Source organism: Lonchura striata, chromosome 20, assembly GCF_046129695.1.
Source record: "Lonchura striata isolate bLonStr1 chromosome 20, bLonStr1.mat, whole genome shotgun sequence".
NCBI lineage: Eukaryota > Metazoa > Chordata > Aves > Passeriformes > Estrildidae > Lonchura > Lonchura striata.
The window spans coordinates 4,488,817-4,512,816 of record NC_134622.1 but is presented as its reverse complement, the minus strand read 5'-3'; the positions used below and the strand labels follow the sequence as shown (position 1 = coordinate 4,512,816).

The 24,000-nt window shown below is 46.9% G+C and overlaps 3 protein-coding genes across 4 annotated transcripts in view; 1 reads left to right on the top strand and 2 right to left on the bottom strand.

Annotated features, from left to right (window-relative positions):
• The window catches only part of ZZEF1 (zinc finger ZZ-type and EF-hand domain containing 1), a 56,874-nt gene extending 47,803 nt beyond the window's left edge, over window positions 1–9,071 (bottom strand). The window contains exons 1-5 of the mRNA XM_021550823.3: window positions 8,657–9,071; window positions 4,497–4,641; window positions 3,241–3,435; window positions 2,179–2,350; window positions 531–730 (exon numbers count right to left, since the gene is read on the bottom strand). Of these exons, the coding sequence (XP_021406498.1) occupies window positions 531–730; window positions 2,179–2,350; window positions 3,241–3,435; window positions 4,497–4,641; window positions 8,657–8,983 (1,039 nt within the window). The 5' untranslated portion in view covers window positions 8,984–9,071. The remainder of the gene's footprint in view (window positions 1–530; window positions 731–2,178; window positions 2,351–3,240; window positions 3,436–4,496; window positions 4,642–8,656) is intronic.
• A 1,276-nt stretch (window positions 9,072–10,347) lies between these two features.
• On the top strand, window positions 10,348–17,238 carry CYB5D2 (cytochrome b5 domain containing 2). Its single transcript, XM_031506419.1, has 4 exons — window positions 10,348–10,570; window positions 11,807–11,947; window positions 12,511–12,697; window positions 14,400–17,238. Exons 1-4 carry the CDS (start codon window positions 10,348–10,350, stop codon window positions 14,614–14,616), a joined length of 768 nt encoding a protein of 255 aa, XP_031362279.1. The 3' UTR covers window positions 14,617–17,238.
• A 112-nt stretch (window positions 17,239–17,350) lies between these two features.
• Window positions 17,351–24,000, bottom strand: part of ANKFY1 (ankyrin repeat and FYVE domain containing 1) — a 31,444-nt gene continuing 24,794 nt past the window's right edge. The window contains exons 20-25 of one of the 2 annotated variants that reach the window (XM_021551058.3): window positions 23,746–23,893; window positions 23,400–23,490; window positions 22,947–23,071; window positions 22,557–22,703; window positions 21,968–22,058; window positions 17,351–21,018 (exon numbers count right to left, since the gene is read on the bottom strand). In XM_021551058.3, the coding sequence (XP_021406733.1) occupies window positions 20,886–21,018; window positions 21,968–22,058; window positions 22,557–22,703; window positions 22,947–23,071; window positions 23,400–23,490; window positions 23,746–23,893 (735 nt within the window). In that variant the 3' untranslated portion in view covers window positions 17,351–20,885. Of the gene's footprint in view, window positions 21,019–21,967; window positions 22,059–22,556; window positions 22,704–22,946; window positions 23,072–23,399; window positions 23,491–23,745; window positions 23,894–24,000 lie in introns of those variants that run through there. The other variant, XR_002467363.1, reaches the window with a different exon arrangement.

Below are 24,000 nucleotides of genomic sequence, written 5' to 3'. Positions count from 1 at the left end.
ATATTTTGGGACTGAAGGGTCGAAATTCCTGAAGCTGCAGAAATCATCTTAGGAAGGAGCAGCTTTTCTTGATTGATTCCAATATAGCACCCACAGATCTACCAGAATCAAAAATAACACTATTTAAAAGCATAAAACCTGCCTTACATTGGACCAACTTCAGAGTTTCAGTACCAAAAAAGAACAGATTTTTTGCTAGATACTATCAGCCAACATATGCTTTCACTCTGCAAGCAAGGATATTTTGAAACTGCCCCATGTCTTTACATTGAAAGGCTAAAACTACATCTTTAGTCATTTTTCTCTTCAACCCTTAATTCACATTGCAGAGGCCACAGGAAAGGCTCAGAAGACTCTCTTACAGACTAGAAATTAAATTAGAATTAAAACAATTCCTCTGACCCAAGGACATTGCCGAAAGTGTCACCCCTGGTGACTGACACTTCAACACATCTCTCCATGATCTCCCCAAACTTTCAACTTGCAAAAAGCACCAAAGCAGTATCCCAATGGTATCTTTATTGACTCACACATCTGACTAATGTTAGCGTTTTCCAACAGTGTTACGTAGCCAGTGATATTGCTTGGAATGTGAACATCTCGGACCTCCTGGAGATTGCTGGCATTCCTTCCCACTGCCACTGTGACTTGCTGTGGCATGTAACTCTGGTCATTAGCTGCCACTGCAATGGACAGGTGTCTCAAAACCACATCTGGTTTCATCTTTAAACTGCAAGGCAAGGAAGAGAAAACGGTTCTTGCAAACAGAAGGGAAGTCAAGCACTGCGCTTTTATTATTATATATCATAACATTATACATGTGTCTATATAATAGATATTATATAGTTTTTATTATTATTATTATTATATATTTACCTCATTAATATATTTTCCTCTTTATTACTCATTTCCTCGTCTACAAACACAAATAAATAGTCTGAAATTTACCTAATGCTTCACAGGTGTTTAACCTCACCATGGTGAACAAGTTAAAAAATTTTGACTTAGAAAACAGTTGCCTCTGAGAGACTGAATTTTCTATTTATATTTTTAACTGAGAATTCATTCCTCAAGAATAAAAATGCAATGTTAATAATGATTAGAATGAGATGCTTTTTCCTTTGAAGCACACATTCTTAGATCTACCACTGAAGAAAAACACTAAACATTTCTGTTTCATTGAGCATTTCTGTTTCATGGAACATCCTGGACAGTGGCAAAGTGCTTCCATTCAACCACCAACCATTGCATGTGTTACAGCTTGGAAAACTTCACTATACAACAAGGCTTTTTGTCACCACAGCAGATGCAGGCATTTTACAGGTGACCTCTTATTTGGCAGTCAGGCTGTTAAATTTTATGCAGAGATTAATGATGTCTGGTTTTATCTGTATTCACCTGTCACTCATTAATTCCAGCTGTTTTCAATTACATCTGTATTGGGTTTGTGTGACAAGGGGAGGCTACAGGGTATGAGAAGCTGCTGGAGGCCGGACCTTTGTCTCCATGGGGAGAGCAGTGTTCACTGGAGGAGGTTTGCTGGCAGGATTTGTGATCCCATGGGGGACCCGTGCTGCAGCAGCCTCTTCCTGAAGGACTGGTTCCCATAGGGGCCATTCACTTAAGACCTGGACTTGAGGATGCTTGGGGGTCCCTTCCAATTCAATATTCTGTGGTTCTGTACCTGCACCCCAGGGGAAGGACCCACACTGGAGCACTTTGAGGGAGCATCATGGAAGGGATCCTACACTGGTGCAGGGAAGCATGTGAGGAGTCCTGTCCCTGAGGAGGAAGGAGTGGCAGAGCCAGCATGTGATGAACTGAGTGCAGCCCACACTCCCCATCCCCCTGTGCCTCTGGAGGGAAGGAGATAATTTCTCTTCCTTTTTTTCTAAGCCTGGGAAGAAGAGGGAGAAGATTTGGTTTTGTTTCTCCTAACCCCACCCTGATTTAAAAACTGAATTAAATTCCCTGAATCAAGTCTGCTTTGTCTGTGTTGGCAGCTGGTGAGAGAGCTCTCCCTGCCCTTAACCCAGGAGCCTTTTGTTACATTTTCTCTCCCCTGCCCACTGAGGAGGGGAGTCATGGAGCAGCCTTGGGGCCAGCTGGCATCCAGGCAGGATCAATCCAGCACAACCCCCATGGCTGCCAGCACTCGGAGCCCAGCCCCGAGCTCACCGTATCCAGTGGGATCGAGCGCTCCCGTCCGACTGCCAGAAGGAGGACGTTTCTCCGTTTGTCATCTTGTCGATATCGGCGGAATTGGAGGAGGTTTCGATGTGTGTGTAGCACTTCATGACAGATTTCAGCTTGTCTGACTCCTGATTACCATTTAGATCACTGGGGTATTCTGCAAAAAAACAAAAACACTCAGAATATTTTTTTCTTTGGGCTGTTTGGAGTATTGTTATACCCTTGTAAGAATTATCTCACACAATTTAACTCCTTGACACAGAACACAGCCCCTGAAGGACTGTTTCTGATAGAAACTAAAAGACAGCAAAGTTTCATTTCAGATGAAATTGCAATAATCTCCATCTACCACTCTCAGTATGAAAACACCTCCATTCCCTGGAGTTCAATAACCTTTATCTACCCCTTTCATTACTGGCCTCAACAGTGCTTTATTATTTTTGTGCCCAAATACAAACAGATGAAAGGCAAAAGTAAATTACAATGAAGAAAACTTCAATTCATGTATTTTAAAGAAAGGACAAAGCACTCTCTTTTCCATGTAACTTGATCTATTTCAATAGAAGTGCAGAAATCTGAAAATTATCTAGCCAAGCTGTAAAGAAAAGGAGCCCTCCCTGTAGGGACCAGGCCAGTCCAATCAGAGATACAGTATAAGATTCATCACCTCCAGTCCAAAATAATAAAGTGTATTTTAATGCTGAAGAGTCATCTTCACAAAACATCCACCTTCACAGGGAAACTAAGTTTCTAGCAACATATATCTTCTAGTGAAGATATTTGACTGAATACAGAATGTCACAAATGAGTAACCATTAATTCTGAAACAAGCCCAGAGAAAAATAAGAACATTCCAGAGTGTTACTCATATTGCTGGGTAGTTCGGAAATTAATTGATGTGCTTCAAAAAACCAACAAAAATCCACAGAAGCATGCAAATCAACTTCATAAAACATGAAGCCTGTTAGAGGTTTCCATTTTATCTGTAGTCTCTTTTTCAAAGCCATGGTCACACTGTCATCCTAAAAAAGGGAAGACATTGCACACCTCTCTCTTTGAGGAGAAGTCGATCCAAAGAATCCTTCAGCACGGAGGAGCGCATGGTGCAGATGTTGTTGAAGTACTCCAGCACTGGGTAAGGGATGGCAGTGCTGGAGATGCGGTTCCGGTGCAAGAATCTCAGGATCATCGAGGCGTGAAGGCCCAGGCGCTCTTTTGACTCAGAAAATATGTCAATAAACCCTGGAAGGAGACATCATTTCCTTAGGCACCACGATGCAAGAAGGATGCAAAACTATCAGAGGATGGAGCTCAAGTCTGCAACCTCTACAGCAGGAGAAATGTGAAAAGTGGGAAATACAGCAAGGAAAAGTGCAGGAAAATGTTTCTGCCAGTGACTTGAAATGCCTGAAGGAGTTCAAAACAATTATCAAAAATCTTATGTTTATTTTGTTTCCCCAAACCCTTACGTTCAAAATCTAAGTGAAGCAGCTGCTACTTGGTTAACAATCACTCACCCTGAGCTACACTGAGCTTTTCTCTTTGGAATTGTGGATTATTCCTAATGCTTTACACCAGCTTGGTCAGAAATGTGAGTTCCTGAGCAGTGATACCTGAATCCCAGTGCATATAGGTGCATAGAACAGCACTCTCTAAGCCCTCTCCTCTAAATTCTCTGCAGCAAATTCTAGTGTTCCTTGTCTGATCCTTTAAGTCAAATCCCCTTTAGCCTCTTATCATCAAATGCTTGGAAGGAAAGCCAGTAACTGACACTTATCCCAGAAATAAGATCCTGGAAACTGACACTTTCTGAACTATAAACCATAAAACCTGAATTATGTTTTATTGGGATTTCAAATGCTGAATAACAATATAATAATAATAATAATAATAATAATAATAATAATAATAATAATAATAATAAAATATGTGACTCATCCCCTGGAACAGACTGCATGGAGGATTTATTGCTCCAGTTACCAAGTACAAGACTTTATTAGCTGGGCACTCACCAAAATTCTGCAAGGTACATGTTCTGTCTGTGAGATAAACCAAGCAGGGGTAAGACACTCCTCAGTCACACAGAGAAGGAATCAGTGGTTATTTGTGAAAGGAAGTTCTGCATGCAATTCTGGGAAATTTACAACAAATCCACTTGACTAACACAAAAGAACCAAGAAACTTCTGGAGAATGGTTTTGATAAGATTAGAACAAGCAATGTTATTAAAGCAATTTATTGAAGCAGCTTCTCTTCTGTGGGGCAGGGCTTGGGAAATCCTTTCTTCCAACACTGCTCTCATACCTGGCACCAGGGAACAAGCTTGTAGTTGCCTGATTACATGGCTCAGCTCCCCCTGAAGATTTGCTCCACTAGAATTCTTGAGAGCCTCCAGCATATTCTCCACATCTACAGTGCCATCTCCTTCAGCATCAAATTGTGCAAAGGCCTGAAGGGTAACAAAAAAAATTTATTTCAGCATATTTCCTTAAAGCAAGGTATTTCATAGAAACCATAGCAACAAATGTTGTAACACTATTACAACAAAATCAAAAGAATCCATTCCCCAAAGTACTGAATTCATGGTAACAGGAAGCAGGCTGGCTGGAAATCTGCAGTGTTTAGCAAGTTTGAGGTATTTGCACTGCCTTCCTATAAAAGTCAACGGAGTCATGTTAGGTGGAGTCAGCCCATCATATCCACCAGTGAATCAGCAGGATCCATCCATGGCTAGCTGGGACTGTAAGGAAGTAGCAAAAAGCTCCTCAGCTGAAGGGTGGTTTGGTTCCAAAAGCCACACCTTCAATTACTCATCACTGCTGCATCCCTCTCTCACTGCATCCACTCAAATTCCTTCAAGGTTTACATATTGTCTTTATTTAAGAAATTGTCCTAAGAAAAGTAATGCTTTTATTTGATTTTTCATTCCATAAACTGTCCTCCTACACCAAAAATCAGTTTAATAGAGTTTGTCTACGTATTTTTGAAAACAGTAGAGAGAGTTAGAAAAGAGCTGGGATTTTTTTTTTTTTATTGAAGAGAATGACTGACAGCTTTATTAACTTTGACCTTAATAAAAATTTTAATATAAAAAGTCATGTTGAGCATGTACAAAAAGTAACTTGCACAGCATTTCACAACTTTGAACTAACAAATGTACAAGGTATTGTTATTCAGCTGAGCCTATAAATCAGAAGCTCATATATGTAACTTACTTTAGCTATTTCAGAGAACTCATGATTCAGTGACACACTAAAAATCTGGCTGTATTTTCACAATCAGATTTAATTTCGAAACAAATTTCTGTTTAATTACTAAAAATAGAACTTGTTCCAAAAGAGAAATGCAGTGTTTCAGGAGCATCCACCTTTTTCATATAAATTGAGAATGCACTTACAAAAGAGATTTCTTTACAAGCAAGACTGGAGTCTCACTGCCCTGAACTTTTATTCCAAGCTGAGCAAATCTGGTCTCTGAGAACAGATGATCTCAAGGTGTCTGAGTCAAGGGATCACTGCTGCTCAGGAGGAAGCTCCTGCTTCACTCTCTGGACTTGTTACCTGATTATCAGACTTGATGTACCATTAACAGTGCTATCCTAGAGAGCAGCAACCCAAAATGATTAGCTCAAAATAACCTGCCAATTAACCATGACATAATTACACCAGTAAAATGAGAGCAAAGTCCTCAGAAGATAACAGAAGTGAAACATGGTCTTTCAGCTGACTGAAGTTCTTGTGGCACTTCCGTGGCACAGAGCTGGATTTGAGCTTGGAAACTTTACAGTGTCTGATTACACACACAGCTGAACCCAAGCTAATAATGATCACCTTTAAAAAATTATTTTGAGCAGCAAAGCTGGTGCTGAGCATCCAGCAGACACCAGGGCCAGTCCAGCCCAGGCACTGGGCAGACCCCAAAACAAAAACCCAACACCTTTGCTTGACGACAACAAGCCAGAGGGAATTAATTCTAACAGACATAACTCAATTGCCAAAACAATTCAATGTACAGTTTCACACAATTCTCACCATTTTTCCTCATACCTGAAGTGAAACTGCACAATTACTAAAAGACAAATTGAACAAGTTTTGTGATGTTACTGGTGACAATAAAACACAAGGCAACAAGGCTGAACCTGTTGACACCTACTTTAAATAAATTTTTTATACTCTCACATAAGGAGGGATAACTGCATATATGCTTTTCCTCACATCTTAATGTAGTATTTTGTTATTTTATTTTTAAACTCTTCCTCTGATCTCAGGAGGTTGCACCAAACCTAGAACTCTAAAATTATTTTTTGACTATTCAGTATAACTTAAACTCTGTATTTGACAAAAACCACACATAATTTCCACTGCTGTCCTGTGTAATGGGGGAAAAAAAATGAGTGTTAACCTGTACTCAAAGAATTTTTGAGCTGTGTGCAAGGACTGACACATGATACAATTCAACAGCAGCCTTACACAACCCAGCTCATCCTACTCCTAAATAAATGCAGTAACTCCACACAGTTCCACCTTGAACATGAAGAAGCATGTGAGAAACATCTTTCACAGATAATGATGGGTGAGAGGGTTGCTTGGAAATATGGCACATGGAAAAATCAGCCCCTCATCTGACAGCTCAGGAGCTGCATGGCACAACAAGGTGACCTGGGAGAACTTCCTATTTCACCTTCTGCCCTCAGTAGAACTGCAGCGTAACTGTTGCCAGCCAAAGCTAGATACATGACATGACAACTGCTGAAGCAGTACTAAAAAAGATTCAGAGGTTCAGTTTATATAGAAAACAGATTTTGCATTTAAACATTGTTCATAAACATTTGAAGTCTGTGCTCAAAGCCCTGCACTGAGAACAGCGAAACTGGAAGGGCAGATCAAACCTGGGCTGTGCCAGACAGGACTCTACAGACATTAAAAAGTGAAACCTGCTGACCTGCCACCCCTAAACTGACTTCTCCTCAGTGTACAAGGAAAGCTCAAACACCACAGCTCATGGGTTAGTGCCAGAAATGATGACATCAAGGTTTTCCACAGAACTCTCAACATCTCGACTGTGCAGGGCAGACCAGATGTGACCACACATCCGCGCCACGCTAAATCCTGTGACAAGCTTTTTCCCCCCTCCCTGGAGCAGGAAATGAAACCAAAACAAATAAATTCCTCATGCAGAGGAGGACGTGAAATACAGACAATCCTCAAAATATTTCTGCAGCCCACAAAGCTCAGCTGTTTGTGCCAGCAAGAAGAACCCAAATGGACTCATTCCACCCTTGCTGCTGTTACAAACGAAGACGTGCTTGTTACTGGCTCTTCTTGTGAAGGAAGTGGAGGCAGCATTTCACCAAGCTACTTAAACCAGTCTGGTAAAAACACACCTAACTGGGCATGAAAGTGAATCTCCTTCCAGTTTCCAGGAGCTTTGTTCACCTGTCAGCACTGATTTGAGGCGTGTGTGTGTGACTGAACAGTTTACACAGTTGTTCTGCTACTCGGGAGCAAAACAAAGACAGCAGGAAGTGACTGCTGAGCCTCAGGAACTGCCTGCACTAAGGAATTCAGACACAGCCACTTTCTCAAGTGAGTGTGGAATTCCCAACAGGGTGTTCTGCTGCATGTTAGATTTCTACAGAGCAAAGCTAAAGCTTAAGTGCTCTAGACATTAAATTCTCCATATCCTTTCCCACAGAAAGGGAAAACTGGAAATCCCAGCAGAAAGGAAACTACTCTCTTTAAACCATTAAAACCTGCCCATACCACCTTCTGGCTGTGGAGGGGGATCTCTCTTACACTACTTCCTTACAAGCTTTCCAAAAGTCCTACTTTACAATAATAGAAACGCTTGACAATTTCACTGCTGGTTTTAAAAAGCTACAATAAAATCCAGTGTGGTAAACTTTGACTTGCTGATAACGCTAGTAAGTATCAAGAAGAATTACTCAGGCAGGATTTCCTACCTATGTTCTGACCACACCTGTGCTCTCAGTTGCACCAGCAGTAGCAACAGCAGAAATATTCCTGTAAACACCCAATTTCTTCTTAAGCGGCTGCTGAGCACGATCACTGATAACTGACATAAGTTTTTTTTTAAAAAAAATATATCTGGAAGCTGCCAGGCTGTGTATCAACAGCAGCAGCCGCTTTTCCAGCCCTGCAGAACCCTCTGGCCCAGCCTCTCCCCACCTACCAGGACGCGTGTCCGGGCTCTCCCGGGTGGTGTGGATGGCCCCGGGCCCGGTGACACCGACCCACAGCGGCACCCCGGAGGTTCCCCCGATGCCGAGCACCCCCCCGGCCCGGACAGGGGACCCCCACCCCTGGGAGTGCCCGCGTCGGACGGCGCTCTGGGCAGCCCGGTGTACAGGAAGGCGTCCCTGCCCGGGGCAGGGGCTGGCACGAGATGTTCGCCCCGGTTCCTCCCTGCCCGAGCTGCGGACGGCGCTCCCCGCCGGCTCTCACCTCCTCGCTCTCCCCGCGGGAGCCGGCCGCCAGCCGGGACACGCTCTCCAGCACCTCGCAGAACTGCTCCAGGCTCACGGCCTCGTCGCCGCGGCTCAGCCGCTCCTCCAGCCATCGCACCAGCGCGCTGTGGTGCCGCGACACCAGCGGCTCGGGCAGGGCCGCCTCCCGCAGCCGCGCCGTGGCCTCCCGCAGCCGGGCCTGCTCCAGCAGCACCTCGGCCGGCGGCAGCAGCGGCGCGGCTTGGGGCGCGCCCGCCGCCCCCTCCATGCCCTCTTCGGCGCCCTCCTCCTCCTCCTCGCTGCTGTGGCTCGCCGCCGTCCCCATGAGCCGCTCGCAGCCGCCGCCGAGTGCCGCCGCCGCCGCTCCCCGCCCGGCCCGGCCCGGCCCGGCCCGCCTTAGTCAGCAACTTCCCGCCCGCCGCACCTGTCAGCGCGGGGCGCCGCGCCGCCGCCAAGCGCCGCCGCGCCACGCCGCCGCCAAGCGCCGCGCCGCCGCAAAACGCCGCAAAGCCCGCCCGGCGGCGGGGCCACCGCGGGGCCGGGGCCACGGCCACAGCGGGGCCGGGAACACAGCGGGGACACAGCGGGACCGGGGACACAGCGGGGCCACAGCGGGGCCGGGAACACACCGGGACCGGGGCCACAGCGGGGACACAGCGGGGCCGGGAACACACCGGGACCGGGGTCACAGCGGGGCCGGGGCCACGGCCACAGCGGGACCGGGAACACACCGGGACCGGGAACACACCGGGACCGGGGACACAGCGGGGCCACAGCGGGGCCACAGCGGGGCCGGGGCCACAGCGGGGCCACAGCGGGACCGGGGCCACAGCGGGACCGGGGCCACGGCGGGACCGGGGCCACGGCCACAGCGGGACCGGGAACACAGCGGGGCCGGGAACACACCGGGACCGGGGCCACAGCGGGGCCGGGAACACAGCGGGGACACAGCGGGACCGGGAACACAGCGGGACCTGGGCCGGGTCGTGTGGAGAACACTAAGGTCTCATTAATTCGTAGAACTATCTCCCAGAGGTGTCGGTAGGGCGGTGCCAGACTCTCTTCAGTGGCACCCAGTGACGGGATAAAGAGTAACAGCCGTGACCAAAAGCACGACAGATTTCACCTCAACATGAGAAAAACTCCCCGAGCCCTTAAAATTGTTACTTAGTGTTTACAAGGGTATAGCTACAGATGACGAAGGGGATGAACATTCTCCACATTAACAACTTGGGCACCGGGACAAGACTTGCCAGAGAGGGTGTGCAGCCTGCCTCTCTGGAGAACGCCAAGCTCAGGTGGAGCCTGCTGTGTCACCTGCTGCAGGTGCCGCTGCCTTGGCGGGGCTCGCTCTGGGCGATCTGCAGAGGGCACCAACAGCGAGAGGTTCTGTGGGTGTCCCTGTGAACAACGCCGTTAGGAGGAGGCGGCGGGGCGCTGACACGGGGTGCCCAGAGAAGCGGTGGCCGCCCATCTCCGGCAGTGCTGGGGGCCGGGCTGGACCGCAGCAGCCGGTGGCAGCGGAAGGGGCGGCAGGAGACGATTCTTACACCGCCCCGCAGCTCCGAGCCCCGCCGCCGCGCTGCCGTAAAGCGCGCCCTGCGCCCGGCCGCCCCGCGGGCGCGGCCGGCCGGCACGCTGCCGTGCGGCGAGGAAGCTGTCGTGCGAGCGGCGCGGTGTCGCGGCGCGATGTGGCGGGGCGCGGCCGCGGCGCTGCTGGGCCTGGCCGCCGCCTGCCTCCTGCGCCGCGGGTTCGAGCCCCGCGCCCGCCTGCTCAGCGCCGCCGAGCTGCGCCGCTACCGGGGCGCGCCGGGCGAGCCCGGGCTCTACCTCGCCCTGCTGGGACGGGTCTTCGATGTGCAGCGGGGCCGCAAGCACTATGGGCCCGGCGGCGCCTACAGCGGGTTCGCAGGTGCCTCCTGCGGCGGGGCGGGGAGGGGGCTGGGTGTGGGTCCGGCTGGGGAGGGGTGGCGGTGGGTGTGTGGCACCGCTGGCACCGCTGGCACCGCTGCCGGGGGGCGCACCCCATGGCTGGGCTGTGTGCCGAGGCTGGGGGGTCACTGCATGTCAGCCAGGGAGGGATTCACTCCATGGCTGAGGAACTCAGTCCATGGCTGAGGGATTCACTCCATGGCTGAGGAACTCACTCCATGGCTGAGGGATTCACTCCATGGCTGAGGAACTCAGTCCATGGCTGAGGAACTCAGTCCATGGCTGAGGGATTCACTCCGTGGCTGAGGAACTCAGTCCATGGCTGAGGAATTCACTCCATGGTTGACGGATTTGCTCCATGTCAGCCATGGAGGAATTCACTCCGTGGCTGAGGGATTCAGTCCATGTCAGCCATAGAGGAATTTAGTCCATGGCTGAAGAATTCACTCCATGGCTGGGGGGTTCACTCCATGGCTGAGGAATTCACTCCATGGCTGGGGGGTTCACTCCATGTCAGCCATGGAGGGATTCAGTCCACGTCAGCCATAGAGGAATTCAATCCATGGCTGGGGGGTTCACTCTGTGGCTGAGGAATTCACTCCATGGCTGAGGAATTCAGTCCATGGCTGAGGCACGCCATGGCTGGTGGGTTCACTGTGTGGCTGAGGAATTCAGTCCATGGCTGGGGGGTTCAGTCTGTGTCTGGAGGATTCACTCCATGGCTGAGGAATTCAGTCCATGGCTGAGGAATTCACTCCATGGCTGAGGGATTTGCTCCATGTCAGCCATGGAGGGATTCACTCCGTGGCTGGGGGGTTCACTCCATGGCTGAGGAATTCACTCCATGGCTGAGGAATTCACTCCATGGCTGAGGGATTTGCTCCATGTCAGCCATGGAGGGATTCAGTCCATGGCTGAGGGATTCACTCCATGTCTGGGGGATTCACTCTGTGGCTGAGGAATTCACTCTGTGGCTGAGGAATTCACTCCATGACTGAGGGATTCACTCCATAGCTGAAGAATTCACTCCACAGTTGAGGAATTCACTCCATGGCTGAGGTACGCCATGGCTGGGGGGTTCACGTTCTGGCTGAAGAACTCACTCCGTGGCTGAGGGATTTGCTCCATGTCAGCCATGGAGGAATTCACTCTGTGTCTGGGAGTCTCTCCCTGCCGGGGTCTCTCCGTGCCAGGTCTCACTGCCCTTGCCCCACAGGCAGAGATGCCACCAGAGCGTTTGCCAGCGGCGACTTCACCCCGGCGGGGCTGGTGGACACCGTGTCGGGGCTGTCACCTGCAGAGCTGCTCTCCATCCACAGCTGGCTGAGCTTCTACAGCGACAACTACGAGCCCGTGGGTAGGTGTGGGTGGGTGTGGGTGGGTGTGTGAGCTCACACAGGGGATGGATGTGCATGTCCTGACCCCTTCGAGGGACCAGCTGGAGCTGCAGCCTAGCCAGGTCTCCGAGGTCTGCTTCCCTCCAAGGGAAAGTGGAATCATTTTCCCACCTGGCTGTTGTCCTGCTTGGATTGTCTCTGCTGAGCACAAAGCATGGAGCCAGCCTGAAATCACCAGGATTCAGGAGAATGTAGGGGTAGCAGCGCAGGGAAGCTGTTCTGGGGAATGGCTTCTGGGTTGTGCAGCTGAAACTGGCTTTGCTTTTCAGCTCTATAGTGAGTCTGGGCCTAAGCTTATCCTGCATGGATTTATTAATATGGGTAAATTGCTGTGTGACCCAAGGGTTGAAGGAATGTAAGCTCAGTTGAGTTTTAACAATTGGGCCGTAGTGACATCTCCTTTTATTTTTGTCTTTAAATAGCAAATTAAAAATAAAGCCCCACCAGAACTATGCATTTTCCTTGCCTGGAAGCAGGTCTGTGGTCTGGAAACACTGTGGTCTTAATTGATCTCCTCTCCCAGGGAAGCTGGTGGGCAGATTCTACGATGAAAATGGGGCACCAACAGAAGCCCTGAGGGAGGTGGAGGCTGCCATTGAGCAAGCTCTCAAATTGCAAGCACAAAGTGATCAGAAGAAGCAGCAGTTCCCACCCTGCAACTCGGAATGGAGCTCTGCTAAAGGCACCCGGTTCTGGTGCTCCAGGGAGAGGTAAGCTTGTCCCCTCTGGAGCAGAGGCTTTTTTTGGGTGCCCTGTGCTTTGTTCCTGTCTCTCCTGGCAGGAGGGGCGTGGGAAGATGACCTGCAGCCACCACGCTCCATGGGCAGGTGAGCTCTGGGACCTGGCACAGGTTGTGTGTGCAGTGGTGCTGCCAGGGCTGGAATAAGCCAGGCAGGGACTCTGTCCCTGCCTGAATTTCCAGGGTTGTTCAGGTGGGAAAAGCCCTGTGAGACCACCGAGCCCATCCATTCCCCCAGCACTAACCTGTGGCCCCAGGTGTTACATCCACACAGCTTTTAAATCCCTGCAGGGATGAGACCTCCACCACTGCCCTGGGCAGCTGTGCCAATGCCTAGCCACCCTTTCCATGAAGAAATTTTCCCCAGTATCCAACCTAAACATCCCCTGGCACAATTTGAGGCTGTTTCTTCTTACCCTGTCCCTGTTCTCTGGAAGCAGAGCCTAACCTTGACCTGGTTGCACCTTCCTGTCAGGGGGTTGTAGAGAGTGAGAATGTCCACTCTGAGCCCCCTTTTCTCCAGGCTGAGCCTCTCCTGTCACACTGGAATCAAAGAATTTAGCACACATGCATGTGATCTGTTCTCAGCAAAACAGGAGAGAAATCTCAGTAGGACTGGGATTCAAACTGGTTCTGTCACCTATCAGGAATACAAGCATTAACCTGTGCTTTTCAGACAGTTTCACAGCCTGACTCACAGGCTGACACCACAACATTTTCACTTAAGCCGCAAAGAAATGAAGTTAAGCTTTGAATAATCATTTCCCACATTCCTGTTAGTAGCTATCTCTCAGCTTAGGGACTACTTTGTCTGAAGATCATTTCACAGGCCACACTGCAAAATGCTTGTGCTTCATGTCAGCCCAGCAGCAGCACTGTGTGCCCCAGGGATCTGCTTCTGTGTGTGCCTGAGCTCGGGGACAGCCTTGGGACCAGGTGTGACGTGGCAGGGATTTGTGTAAGAGGCTTAAAAGCTGCAGTGGTTGGGGAACAGGCAGGACTTGGCCCGTAGAGACACTTGGACATAAAGAGACATGATGAGTTAGCTGGGGAAGTACTTTTTCTTCTGCCCCACTTCTTAAAATCACTGTTTAGTAAAGGCACAGAAGGCCTACAAGAGCCTGCTCTGTTGGAAGGTGGCCCTGCCTATGGCAGGGGCTGGACTGGATGATCTTTAAGGTCCCTTCCAACACAAGCTACTGTGATTCTGTGAAGGTGTGTGGTCACCTGTGAGCATTTAGGTACCTCCAGCATTTTGCTGTGCTCCAGGAGGCTGTGATTCCTCTAGAAATGGAGCACGGAATGCAGGAGTTAGTCACTCTCAGAAGGGTAGAGCCTGCAGCAGCAGTGATGAAACCAGCTCCAGGCCACAGGTTTCTGAAGCACAGCCAATAAAAAGATACAGGCTGTGGGTTGGTGGCTGTTTAAGCCTGGATGTGGCACTGGGTGCCAGGGTTTAGTTGAGGTGTTGGGGCTGGTTTGGACTCAATGATCTTTGAGGTCCCTTCCAACCCGGTCATTCTGTGAATTTTGTGGCAGCAAAGTTAGTTCTAGTTCTCACTGTTAGTTCTAGTTTCCCCAGATGGTCTCAGTTTTTTTGCTAAGGATTCTCTATTGACTGGAAGCGTTTTGTTGGGTTTGAATTGTAATCGAGTTTCACTTTCCGTTCCTAGCGGGGGAGTGCCCCGGGCCTGGGCCGGGGTCCCGCGGCAGCTGCACCGCCCCGGCTCGCAGGGCGCTCGGTGCGTGTGCGTGAGGAGCTCCGGGCCGCCCTGGGGCCAGCCGGGCTCCTCCCAGCACAGCGACAGAGGCGACCTGGATAACCCGCACCTGCAGCAGTACGAGGGCTGCCATCCCCTGGCCGAGCAGTGCGTCCTCCTCACCGGCTGACCTCGCACGTGGCCGGGCAGCTCCAGCTCCATCCCTCCCACCTGTCCATGCCAAGGGAGCAGCAACAATTTCACGTTGTTTGTCATGCTTTTTAACATACGGAGATGGAGGAAACACTTCAGCCACGTTAGTGGCTAAAAAATCAATAGGATGCTTTCTTTATTTCTGTGGGAAATATTTCTGCACCTGGGAACAAACTGTTAGATGCACAGCCTGAATTGTATTTTAGAGCTGCTTCTTGTGCAGTCAGGAACTGGATGCTTGTGTGCACATTGGAGGGACAGTGTGCTGTGGTTTAAGGCAGCGAGGTCAGTGAGCACAGGAGCTGCTGCAGCATCACTGCCCACAGTTCATGCAGTCCTCAGGTCCTGCTGCAGGCAGTGCTGATGCTCCTTCCCAGGCACCTGACTCACTCCTAAGAGTTTAAAGGTAGCAGGGAGAACCCTGAATTTCTTCTCCAATTAAGGTCCACAGTATCAGGAACTTGCACAGTTTAGTTACACTCAAGCTTCATCAAATTCTGGGAGGAGAGAAGGCAAAGGCCAAAGCTGTATATCCTCACTCAGTGTTTGCATTAGATACTGTACCCAGATATTGAAGCCACCTGTGAGAATTGTTGCTTGATATTAATTTAACCTCACTGTCCTGGTCTGTGATTCACCACTTTCAAACTGTTCTGATCAGGAAGGAGTAGTTTTAAATAGCTTTCTTTTTGTTGCCTGGGTGGCAACAGAACCATCCTACTGTAATCTGCCTTGTTTCCATTCTGGTACAAGACTTCCTCCCATCTGGTCTGTGCCTGTCACACTATAACCTGAGCTAGATGTGCCCTTACAAGACCCAGCACTCTAAAACTCTAAACTTAGTGTGTCACAGCTGGCAGAATTCAGCAGTGTGACTCCCAGAAATGCAGGGCAGGCCATTACCCTCTCTGGGGGGAGCTAAAAGGGAGGAGTGAATACCTGCAATACAAACCTCAAGCTGCTGGGAAGCAGTTGCTCATTTTAATGGAATCTACTGTTAAAATCAGTTTTGCTGGAGCTAAGCTTTGAGAGAGACACCCAGGTCAGGGTCCAGTGGTGGCACAGGTCTCTGCTGAGTCAGTTCTTCTCCTTAAGGCAGCTGCCACCTATGTGTAAGCAGCTGCAAAGTGCTTATAAACTGATTTTCAGCTATCACCACCTCTAAAGAGAGGCCCAAAATCTAAATGATAATTAGTAAGTTTACAGGAGGCACCATTCACTCCTTTGCAGCAGGACACATTACAGCACTTCTCACTGATAACAGCTCAGAGGATGCTACAGCTGCCAGGATGGAGCCACACAAACTTAAACATGCACATGCTTGTAACAGTGGGGGGACATGGGGGTTGTGGTTTTATTTTGGGGTTTTTTACCTGAAGAGAAGCTCTTGCAGGCATTGCTCTGCTGAGCCAGCTTGTGTCACCCGGGGGGGAGCAGGATGTGTGGCAGAACCAAACCTCAGGCCTGGGCTTGAGCCATCTCTGGGGGTGGAGTGAGCAACTCCACACAGTGCGGAGGGTCAAGCTTTGGAAAAGGTGCAGGAAAGAGCTGCATCACTGCCTCCACAACTTTGGCCTTCTCCACATTGAAAAAGACACCACCACCAATTTAAAAAGAAATTGCATTTAAAGTAGTGAAACCATCCCCCCAAATGACTGGCAAGTGCCTTTAAAAGAGCTTAATAAAGCTATTTAAAAGTTACAGCAAATTCCAGACTATTCTTATTGCAGTAAGAAGTGAGGGCAAACCAGTCCCAAAGAAGAAGGACCAGCTTGACCTTGTAAGCAAGTTTCATCTTGCTGTAACACTCAATTACTATGAAAATAGTGCTGAGGAGATGGTTTTGACTGCAAGAGCCACACAAAAATCAAATAAACTGCTGCAAAAAGGCAGGGCAGGAAGGTGTTGGTTTAAGTTAAAGTTGGTTGGAAACCAGTTCACAGCTGATTCCTCAGTTTAGGGTTTGGAAATACTGGGGAGGGTTTGCCTTGCACTAGGAATAAGTCATCTATTAAAGCAAACAAGGAGACACTCTCACTGACCTGAAGTGCTCCAAGACTATCATGCTTGTAACTCCAATTGAGCAGCTCAGCTGGATTCTTTCATGGTGGAAAAGGGTAGGAAGAAAACAGTGATAGTTACAGAGGGCTCAAGTCATCACAGACAGTGCTCTAATAAAGCTCACCATTCATCTGTACTTCAGTAAGTTTTATTAATAAAAGACTAATGCATCACAATCTCACCCAGAAGTCTTGGCTGGGTTTGCTATTGCACTGAAGTTTTCCTTTTCCTGAAGTGAAGCTGCAGCAGCTCTCTGCTCTCCCAGGGGGCTGAGCTCCTCCAGAACACAGCTGAGTGCACCCAGTGTTAGGAACTCGAACTGATGAACTCCATGAAGCAGCTCTGGCCCGTGGGAAGCTCAGATTTGTTTCACAAGACTGGTTATAGGTAAGTCTAGTATAAGGCATTCAAGATGACTACATGGTACAAACTAGAACACCAGACCCTGACAGCCAAAAGAACGGTTGTAGCAGTTCCACAACATGAAAATGAATACCTGGACTAATTTCAGAACAAAGAATAAAGTTGTTGTGCCCAATTAGATGTTGTATCCCTGGTTTGCTTTGTGGTTTGTAAGGATAAGCTTGCAGAGGGGCAGCTGTCTCTACAGGAGCAGATACTTCCTTAGCAAGGTTTCACCTCACAATGCATCATCTAATTCTGCATTTTATTACAAGTAGAATCATTACACAACAAAGTAATGCATATTGGAAAAATACATTTTTACAACAACTCCAGACAAACATTGCAGATAAAATGCCATTGTTCTAAGACTTCCTTTTCTATTTCACAGAGGGTATTAGAAGGTTCAGTTATTTCTGTCACTCATACAAGCTTGATTTTTCTAGAGATGAGTTTGCTGCAGTGACCACCTCTGCTGGTTACAGAAAAAAGAGGACTTGCTCTTAACATTTGATCTACAAAACCATCCAGCCCTGGCCTCCCATAGTGTTACAAGTTAGTTTATAAGCACTACATGAGCAGTTGGACAAGCTGTTATCTCCAGCACGGGAAGTCATTAAGGCATCTGTCAGCTTTTAGCCAGCAACTTACTCTGCTCTGTTAGTGCCTTCAACAGCAACATTCTCACTCCACTCAGTGGTGTGAAACAGTGACTGCACCTTCTACAGACAAAAGATTTCAGCCAGACCATGATTTGTGCTTGTGTAAGCGTGCTGCATGACTGCAATCAAAAGGAATCCAGTCTCAGAACAAAAAGCTACAGCATGAACCACCCGACTTCCCATGCAACCCTGCTGAAGTGCCTGAAGCCTCGTGTGACAGCAGCACTTCCAGGGACACCAACTGATTTTCCATCTAACCTTTTGTTCAATGTTTGGCAGACTTGAGTTAATATACACCACTAAAAGCAGGGGTAAGAGGGATGGGGGGGTTTGGTAACAACTGTATTATGCTACAAAAAGGGAAGAGCAGTTGTTTAGAGTTAGAAATGTGTTGACCACCACTACATTACCAAGTGCCTCATTCACATTTGTACCCTGTAGTGGAGCATTGCCAGCAAAACTCCCAAAAAATCTCAGTGGTCTGAGAGCTCAGACCAACACTAGGCAGAGTGGGTGAGGGACTGAGCCCCACCAGTTGTCTGGTGGGGTCAACCCTCAGCTAAACTAGAAAAAAACTAACAGGTTTTGGTTCAAGTTGTGAGCTTTCCCTCTTTAGCTCTGGCAGAAAGATATTTAGAGTTGGCTGGAAGGAAACTATCTCAAAGGCACTTTAAAAGGATCAAATTTGCTGAATTTAGTTGCTTTAAATTAGACAAACACCTCAGGTTGTATATTTAACAATAACCTTAACTTTCCTTTCAGACTTCAGTAAGTCTGGGAGAGTTCTGGCTGTAAACAGCAAACCAGGAGCACTACAGGTGGTTTCCCAGATCTTCCCACAGTTTTACAGTTATAATCAATATCTTATTTTTTAAAAGAGCAACTACCCAGCCTAAATTTGCCATTCAGTTAAGCTGAATTTTCACCAGATCCACATTTTCCATCATTAAAAAGTTTGCTTCCCTGTTCCCTTGCCCTTACATCAGAGAAGCCACTGAAAAAGTGGTGTTTAAATGCTTTGGCAATTACATGCTGTGCAGTTTTCCAAACAGGCTGAAGCCTACAGGCTGTGGCCTTGGAAAACCCCTCCTCTGCACTGTCTTTCAGCATTCTGAGCACACTCTTACCCCTCCACATCACTTCAGCTCCAAACCAAGAAGAAAAACGTTATCATGGGATTACACTCAAGACTTCTTTCAACAAATGCACTTTCTCTCCATCACTCTTTCACTGCTAGAGATCTGCAACCAGAGACACCCTGAAAGATCAGAAGTATGTTTTCCATCACCTCTTCTACTCAAAAAAACCCAAACTGCAGATTGTAGTTAACTGACACCAACAATTACTGTAGCTAACATTAACTGACACCACTATTTCCCCTCATTCACCTACAATATTATGCCAGAGTTGCACTAGTAACTGTTATGAGACCAGCTGTGTTACCCAGGGCATTTTGTTGAAACATGTCAGTAGCAGACATCAAAGAGTGAGGCAAGTTTGTATTGTCATCCATTGTTCTTCCCTAGTGGTACAGGGGTGATTCCAGTTACAATATAGGCATATTGGAGACCAAAGTGCAGATCAAGTGAGACTTGATGTGAAATTAATCATACAAATGTCAGCACTTACACCCTCTTCTCCTTGTACAAGCTTGAGAAAAACTGAGCAAGTTTCCCATAACAGGAGCAGCCTGGTTCATCATCTCATCTCACTCTTTAAGAGCAACAAGTCAGTACTCCAAACAGGGCAACACATCATCACCTGTCCATACTGTTCACTGGAGATAACAGTCATAAAAAATGCACACCAACTCATGGAGTAAAGATAAGGAATGCTGAATTGAGTCTATACTAGCTTTATCTCTTGAAATAAAAGCAGCCTTAACATGGCATGTAGTTTTGCTTAAGTACCCATTTTTTCTAACTGAAGCCTTTGCCCACCAAATCACAAGCTGGTCTACCAGTCAAGTAGTTTCCTGTTTACCTAAACAATGTGGTGGTAGGTTTCCACAGATTCAGCATGTTTAAGAGAGTACAGCCAACCTAAATTAAAACACTGCAGCTTACTCCTGATAGGAAGCCTCCACGTACACTCCCACACACCAGCAATCCTGCTGAAAATGAACCCAGGCTTAGTGTCTAGAGGTGCAGCACATTCTACACTGGGTAGTGTTACTGACTCTCCCACAGCAGTTACCAGGCCCCTTAAGCCCTAGGAAAGTGTTTCTCTTCCTCCTGGGATTCCTAATGCACTTCAGCATTTATTGCTGTACTGTGAGTTAGACTTCACCAGTTTTAGTGTTTCTCCTTTAGCACATGCTCAGACCTTTCAGCAAACTCATGGTCATTTATACAAGTGCCATGGACTGGAAGGACCAACATAAATATGAAAGTGCAACAAAGACTGACAATTCCAGCAGGAATGATGAGCAAGAGCATTCACCTAAAAGAATCTTGCACTTCTCTTGAACATGCTAAAGCTAACGAGTCATTTGCTGAGGAGGTATCAAGATGTGGATCTGCAATTCTCACTGCTTTGCATCAGATGTTGTAAAGCTTTCTGTTGTAAGGCCACAATTCTTAAGCTATACTTAGAACTACTCCCGGGTCTGAAGAGTTTCTTGAACAGTGGTTGCAACAGCTCAGTTTAGCTTCACAAAAAGTCTTCTCTAGACAAGGGGAACGTTTATCTTTAAGACAAAGCAAAGAAAGATACCTGGTTACCCTGAAACTTAATACCATCTCTACTAAGCAGCCTGAAAGTCACAGGACTTAATAGAGTTGCTCAGTGCAAAGCACCATGTTGAGGACAGACCTGTTTTACGCCGATTCAATCAGTATAAATTTCAGCTTCCATACCCCACTGCAACTAAAAGAGGGTCTAAATTCTTTTGTCACTTGGTTTCAACAATCCACTCTGATTCCTAGTGAAGTCTATCGCAGCCCAATACATTTACAGTCATACAAAATCATTTATACCAGAGTATATCATAACAGGGTCCTTAATTAGTTCAGTCTATTGCAGAAGACATGTGTAAGCGTCCTCTTCCCTATCCAGAGGGCTTGTAAGCAGAGCTGCTGTCAGGAGCACTGACTGGGAATCCCTTTACTTCCACAGCATACTAGGAGACTCCTCCCAGAGTCAGGACATCAAAGCAGATGTTGCAAACTCGAACTGGCTTGTTCAGATCAAATTTTATGATAGGAATCTCCTTTGTTGAGCACTTATGGCAGAGCAGACGTCCACAGTGTCGGCTGTTGATAGAAGAGGGGTGGGAGAAAAGTGAATTCCCTTCTAGTGAACACCAGGATGTTATTGTTTGACATTCTTTATCAATGATAGCATCATTAAATACACATTAGCAGTTGAAAAGCTATGATTCTTCTTTTATTTTCTGGTATTTGTCATGGAGTAATTGACTAATGCCAACAGCATGTGCTGGTTCTGTACTAGTGAATCACATGGTGCTGACGCACGTGTGGTTTCTCTAACATACTAAGCTAAGAAAAATCTGAGCTTAACACCCTTCCAACCCAGCATGTTCTGTACAAGTTCAGACTGTTTTAAAAAGGGAACTCCTATCTACACAATAGCAGCTCATGCTCATCTTCAGCCATATTTCCACACTGCAAGCAGGATCCCAAACCTGTCAACACCTGTCCAAATCCGCCACCTTTTTTGGAGGAGGTCATTCTACCACTGTGGTCGTGGTGTGCTCCCTGCTGTCTTTCCTGTGTAAGCCAGAGCTCCAGTGGCTGTTCTTTCTGAACCTCATGCCTACACATGAGGCTCTCCCTGATCCAACCTCTGTGCAGGAAATAATCAAGTCCTGCTAAACCACTACCACATTTACCATTGAACTTCTATTAACTCACTTTTAATAAAATGAATTGGTTCTCCTCTGTGGAGTGAAGTGCATCACACTCTTTCTCTGACAACTGGGTATTTAAATCTTGTTTCACTAATGGAACATAATTTCTCATTTACAGCAAATCAGAATATTAAATGCACAAGCTGCTTAAAACATGATTTCAGTCAGACTACACGTTTCTCATCTAAGACAGGATGGAATGTTTCAGCTGGATTAGTGGTTATACACCTATGTTAACATGGAGATTTCCTAAGCTACTAGAAGGAGCAAGCCTAGCTACATTTGGGGAGGAAGCCATTTCCTTGCTAGCACAGCAAGGGGGCTCATATTACCAGTGATGCTTTCTTGTCGTGACTCCAAATTTGGCAGCACATTCATAGCAGTTGGAGCCATCACACCAGGGAGGTTCTTTTGTCAGCATATCTGTTAAGAGATAGAAATGTGAAGGCAAAATGGGCTCAGACACCTCCCAAGTACACTAAACCTAAAGGCTTTTTCCAGTTCTAGGCTGCATTCCAGTACAGTGGATTTAACTACTCTTGCAGGAGCTAGAGTCTCATTTGTAGATAATCTATAGTTGTTTCCCATCACATTGTCCACAGCAACTGTACAACACCAGTTAAAAAGCAGTGTCTGTGTATTAAGCTACATTGGACTATACAATCAGCCAAGAGTTCCCATGTCTATCCTCCCAGAAAAAGTAGTATCTAACAGTCTGTTGTACAACTTTTGTTGTAAATTTTTCAGCTAATCACCAGAAAAACTAGTATTTCTATTCTGCACTGTTACTAGTATAAAATTCACAAGTTCTACCTCTCTGGAACTACTGTCATCTAAGTCAAAAGTCCAGAGTTTTTTCCTCCAAAGTATCCTTGAAGAATAAGCCAGAAATATTTTCCCACCATAGCAAGTGGTACTTACCCAGCAATCTAAAGAGAAGCTGTTTTGTAGCAACTTGATAGTTGAAGATATTGACTCCTTGGTTATTATTAACTCCCAGGCGAGCCCCAGCTCTCACTATTGCACGACACAAGTTAGCATTTCCCTTCATGTAAGCCAAGAGAAGCACTGAAAAATAAAAGCCAGGCAGTTAATGTAAGCCAAGAGGAGCACTGAAAAATAAAAGCCAGCTGAGTGGCAGATTGTGTTACATTCAGTCCAGACAGGATCTTTAGTTTTTAAGTTTCCCTGTATTGTGTGCCTCCTACTGTATTTAACATACTACTGCCAATTATTCCAGCTTTAAAAGTGACATACCATGAATACAACTCAAGTGACTTTCAAGTTTAATGGTTGTTGAGTCTCACCTACCTGTGTTTCCTTCAGCATCAGGTTTGTCTAGAGGGTATTCTGGCATACACTCCAAGAAGAGGTCACAGATGGCTGCTGCATTATCTTTCCCATACTGTCCCAAAATGTGCATTGGTGACTGGCCTCTGGGGAAAACAGTTATTCTGATCAAAGTCTGCTTGCTACTGCAGCTACTCATCCAACTCTCCTTGCTTTCAAGTTTGGTTCAGACTCAAACAATGCTACATCTCAGTAACTCACACACAACTCCCTACTTAACTTTCCTTCCTTGGTGTATACATATAACTTACACAGAATTTAGACACAGCATCATCTGCACACTTCCAAATTTGTGTATAAATAATATAATACAAGTCAAATATATATTTTTAAGCAGCATATCAGCACATATTTTAAAATACAAAGTGATTCTTTTAGTCTGTTACCTGATATTACTACAATATAAATAACTACCTGATATTAAAGGCTTCTGCATCTACATTGCACTCTGTGAGGAGGACCCGGATGTTGTTCAGACGGCCGTGCATCACTGCCAGATGCAGAGCTGAACAGCAAAAAAACCAAAGAAAAACAGAAAAAGAAGGTTCAAGGAATAATTACAGCCTAATAACGAAATGAAACACCCTCCTTCCACTTTTCCAACCCCCCTTCTCAAACAACTGCTTTGATTTCCTGGACTTGTATTCTTTCACCTTAGCAGTACAGTGCAAGCCCATTCACAGTGAGCTCTCACCACTAGGAGACATCATTAACAGACTTACTGAAGTGTTTGCATTTACTTGTGTAACTTGAAGTTTACCATTATTTCCATTTTCATCTACAGCTGCAAAGTCTACTCCATTCTCCAGAAGGACTGAACAAATGGTGGGCAGATCTTGCTGGGCTGCTAAGTGAAGAGCTGTCTGACGGTGCTTGGTCAGTTCATTCACCTGGGCACCTGCAAGCAGCTGTCAGGATGCAAGAAGGAATATGTTCAAAGATGGTTTCAGGGCTATTTGAGCCAACAGTTTATTTCTGTGAATGAAGCACACAAGACTCTACTGTACAGAAATAC